The sequence below is a fragment of the Crocuta crocuta genome, unplaced genomic scaffold (genome assembly GCF_008692635.1).
Source record: "Crocuta crocuta isolate KB4526 unplaced genomic scaffold, BGI_CrCroc_1.0 scaffold2225, whole genome shotgun sequence".
NCBI classification, from domain to species: Eukaryota; Metazoa; Chordata; class Mammalia; order Carnivora; family Hyaenidae; genus Crocuta; species Crocuta crocuta.
Window position 1 is genome coordinate 15347 of NW_027529696.1, and position 4416 is coordinate 19762.

Sequence of the window (4416 nt, forward strand, 5' to 3'; positions counted from 1 at the left end):
TGTGTGAAAGCAGGGCAGAGGAGAAAAAGGAGAGACAGACAGACAGAGTATCTCAGGCAGGCTCCACACTCAGCACAGAGCCTGACTCAGGCCTCAATCCCACAACCCTGGGATCATGACCTGAGCCAAAATCAAGAGTTGGACGCTCAACAGACTGAGCCACCCAGATACCCCACAACTGTTTTGTTTCTTTGTTTTTGTTTTGTTTTTTGTTTTACTACTTGTTGCATCTCCTTCAGCACAAAGTGAAACCTTTGGAATTCATTTGTGGTATCAACAAAATCAAGGAGGTAGTCCACTGTTTTTTTGGTAGATATTTTAAATTCTGCAGTCTGTTCTTCAACAGACTCTCTTTTCTGGACAACTGCCTTCATCGTCTTCAATCTCATTTAGCCACATTCCATCTTTTTCCATGTTGGCTTCTACTTCTCCATATTTCTCAAGTATTTATCTATGACTGTCCTCTTCAATACCTTTCAGATCATAGTTTCCTTTCTGTAAAGATTTCCTAGGAAGCTGCTATAGTTATTTGTTTTACTCCATCCCAGCTCTTGGCCCAGTTAAAAATCACATTTTTGTGCTGTGGATTTTAATTCTGGAAACTCCTTTTCCTTGTCCTGCTCATTGTAATCTTACTCAAAATTATGACTTTCTTCAAGTTGTTTCCACCTATAAAGTCGTTTGCAGTTCAGGATCATACCTTGATTCCTTGGGTGAATCAAGGTTGAAGTGTTTAAAGGAAGGAAAATGCCCTGTAGATTTTACATAGTTTCTCTTTTAGTGTTTCAAACATATTGGCCAAAATTTTACTATAAATGGCATCTAGGTGTCATGGGTTTAATTAGAAAACTTTAATTTTGCAGTTTTATAAGAGAACATGGCTCAATGTATGGTTTTCCTATTAATAATATTAACAATATATGGTGAAATTTGTTTTAAGTAAATTACAAATTGTCTTCCTGGAGTCTATAGTCCTTTTATTTATTTTTATTTTTTTAACATGTATTTATTCGGAGAGACAGAGACAGAGCTCGAGGGGGGGAGGGTGGGGAACAGAGAGAGAGGGAGACACAGAATCCGAAGCAGGCTCCAGGCTCTGAGCTGTCAGCACAGAGCCCGCTGCAGGGCTCAAACCCACAAACTGACCCGTTGAGATCATGACCTGAGCTAAAGTCGGACCCTTACCCAACTGAGCCACCCAGGCACCCTTACAGTCCTTTAAAAAAAAGATTTTTTCTTTGAAGTGTACAAACCATAGTAGGTTGAAGAGAGCGTTATACTTATTTTTATATCATTCTAAATGGCTGTTAACCTAAAGATAATTTCTATTGAAGATAATTACGAGGAATAATTTTGTGCAGATTAATATATAAACTCCACAAGGTTTAAAAACTTACAATTTAAAAAAGCAAAGAAAGAAAAAGAAAATGCCTTTTAGCTAACTACCCCCATAGGTTGGTGAGTGATTTAATTGAAGGGTAAGCCCAGGAATTGTTCAGAAGTAATAATGCCTTGACTTCTTCATTGTCAAAAGACGTTAGGTTGAAAATGCCTGACTTCAGGTACATAGCTTTGAGAGAACCATTCTGAAACGGCTTCTGTGGGGAGGCGAACATATTTACTAGGGTTATATATCACAGATAATGCACTGTGTCCTCTAGCACAGTGCTAGAGTGCTGCTTTGGGGCAGCTTTGTTTTTCAAATCAGGATCGACTTTAGCTTGAGTCTCATCTGCTTTTGCATTGTAAAAACTCAAATAGGTGTTATTTTTCTCCTAGGCATGCAGGTCTCTTGTTTGCCTGCGGGAGTAGTTACTGGCACTGACTTTCAAAAGATGTCACTTTCTGCCCCACTGAGCTACAGTTTCTCCTCTACTGGTTCATAGTGACAGTTTTCGTCCAAACGGCGCAACACTAGTAAACACTGATAATTTGGATACTGACCACCCGAGATACGCAGATTCTTAGAAAGATGACTTATCCGGAGGACTATGCTGAACATTACAGGAGATAGACGATGAAACAAGGCTCCTGTCTTATAAGGAAGCATAATGCAGTGGAAAAAGCATAAGATGAAGTAGGGAGACCTGAATTCTTGTCTAAAATCTGCCACTGGCAATCGATGTGACCCTGAGGACGTCATGTCCTACATCTCAGGAGGCCCAGGACACGTCTAGGGACGACTTTCGGGGCGGTGGCCCTCACTGGGGAACTTCTAGTAGAAAGGGCTGCCGGCCACTGGAATGAGGCCACACGTGATCTGCACTTAGCAAGACAGGGCCACCAGATCGCGGCACCGTAGTCAGTGGGCTACGTGGCTCGCAGTCGACGAGCTGCTTCCGGGGCTCCCCTACGCTTCCAGCGGGCCTGGGGAAGGCGTGTTCGCGCCCGGGTCTGAGCAGGAGCAGAAGGTAGGCTCCTCCCCGATGGGAAGGACCAGCGGCAGGGTTCCCTCCCGCCTGCGTCCGCGCGCCCCAGGTAGAGAGAGGGCGAGGGCTGGGCGTGGCTGTCACAAAGCCACCGGAAGCGCATGCTTTCTTTTCCGGTGGGGCCAGGTCCACACACCCCAAAATGGCGAGTCGGGGTACCGTGTCAGGAAGCTAGAGGGATCAAGTGGGGGACCGGCNCGGCCTCTAAGACGTTAACTTCTAGTGACATAGAGATTAGATGGAGGAGGCGCCCCGTATCTTCTGAGCCTGTATAGGCAGCAGGGAACCAAGGTTTTCTTTGAATACCCGTGGCATCCTCAAAAGAACTTTTGTTGTCGCTTCTGCTGGAATACCCTGGGGACAATCAGGCTCCCAAGGCCACCCTTTGCCCTAGTTAGAGATCTCTACGCCCCTGACCCTGAGAAAATGTAAAGTCTAGAGAAGGGCTACCTTAACTAGGGCCCTTCTGTCTGGGAAGAACCATAATCAACACCCTTTTATTCTTCCATTTTTACAAATCGACGTTGTATTTGGTCAGCGGGGCCAACTTGTCTTTCCAGGAAAGAAAGCAAAAGAAAACCGAACACACAGGTACAAATCTGCACAGTGCCTTTAAGTCCGCCCAAAAAGTATCCCCCAAGGTGTTGTCATCTGGGTGCTCAATTGGGGGATATTTGCCAAGAGGAATGAGGTTATTTCCCCCCCGCCCCCAAATGCTTTACTACTTTCTTCAGTTCTCCTGCCAGTGTTAATACAGTGGGAAAGAGAATATTAACTGTCTCATGAAGGAAAGGTTTCAGTCTTCATAAGAGGATGCAGGGGCATAGAAGTTGTTTCCACCTAACTAAAGACAAAAGCTTGGGATGATTTGTTAAGATTTAGAGAAACTCGGAGATGCCCTAGTTGCGAAGATGAGGAAGCACACAGATTAAATATTCGCTACTGTCAAAGCTCCTTTTGGGGAGTGGGTGCCAGGCTTTCAGCCACCAGCCTTTCCTCAACCTTTTTAAGAAAAAAAAAAAAAGGGAAAGTTATTGGGGTTCCTGGGTGGCTCAGTCAGTTGAGCTCAGGTCATGATCTCGCAGTTCGTGGGTTCGAGCCCCACGTCTGGCTCTGCGCTGACAGCTCAGCCTGGAGCCTGCTTCGGATTCTGTGTCTCCTCCCTCTCTCTCTGCCCCTCCTCTGGTTGCGCACTCTCTCTCTCTCTCAAAAATAAATAGACATTAAAATTTTTTTAAAAAAGGAAAGTTATCCATTGACATGTGTCTTTTCTGACCCTTGCTTTGTGTTAAAGCCGAGCAACAAAGAAAAAGAGGGAAGTGCATGTCCTGAAGTAATCTGTAATCACGAGTGTCCTCATACCTGGCGGCTGGTTTTAAAGGGGGAGATCGGACTGGTTCTTTTCTGTTCATTCTTCTCTGAGAACGATACCTAGCAAGTCAGTGTGTGGCACGTGCCTTTCTGCTTGACGTGAGCGTTTTTTTCTCCCCTGCCTCAGTGCCCTTGAGGAGAAGATCCACTTGGCTTGATACCGGACCTGACAAGGCCTCGCTTGTCCAAGGCACCCAGGGGGGATGTCACACATAGGAGTGAAACTGCTCCTAGAGCAGATGCTGATGAGACATCTGGAGGTGGAGGCGCGCTCGTCCCCCCACGTGGAGGCTTTCTGGGAGACCGAGGAGTCCGGGAAAGGGAGCTCCAGCGACAGGAAGCAGTCTGGCCCCCAGATGGACGGTCTTGGCCCCGAGAGCGCCCGGCAGCACTTCCGGAGCTTCTATTATCACGAAGCACCGGGACCGCATGAGGCGGTCAGCCAGCTTCAGGAATTGTGCCACCAGTGGCTGAGGCCGGAGATCCACTCGAAGGAGCAGATCTTGGAACTGCTGGTGCTAGAGCAGTTCCTGACCATTCTGCCCAGGGGCACCCAAAACTGGGTGCAGAAGTATCGTCCACAGAGCATCAAAGAGGCCGTGGCGCTGGTAGATCG

The 4416-nt window shown here is 46.6% G+C and overlaps 1 protein-coding gene across 1 annotated transcript in view; it reads left to right on the forward strand.

Annotated features, from left to right (window-relative positions):
- Window positions 1–2390: 2390 nt before the first annotated feature.
- Window positions 2391–4416, forward strand: part of LOC144230735 (zinc finger protein 75D-like) — a 12459-nt gene continuing 10433 nt past the window's right edge. Inside the window, 2 exon segments of the mRNA XM_077763073.1 lie at window positions 2391–2411; window positions 3928–4416. Of these exon segments, the coding sequence (XP_077619199.1) occupies window positions 4004–4416 (413 nt within the window). The 5' untranslated portion in view covers window positions 2391–2411; window positions 3928–4003.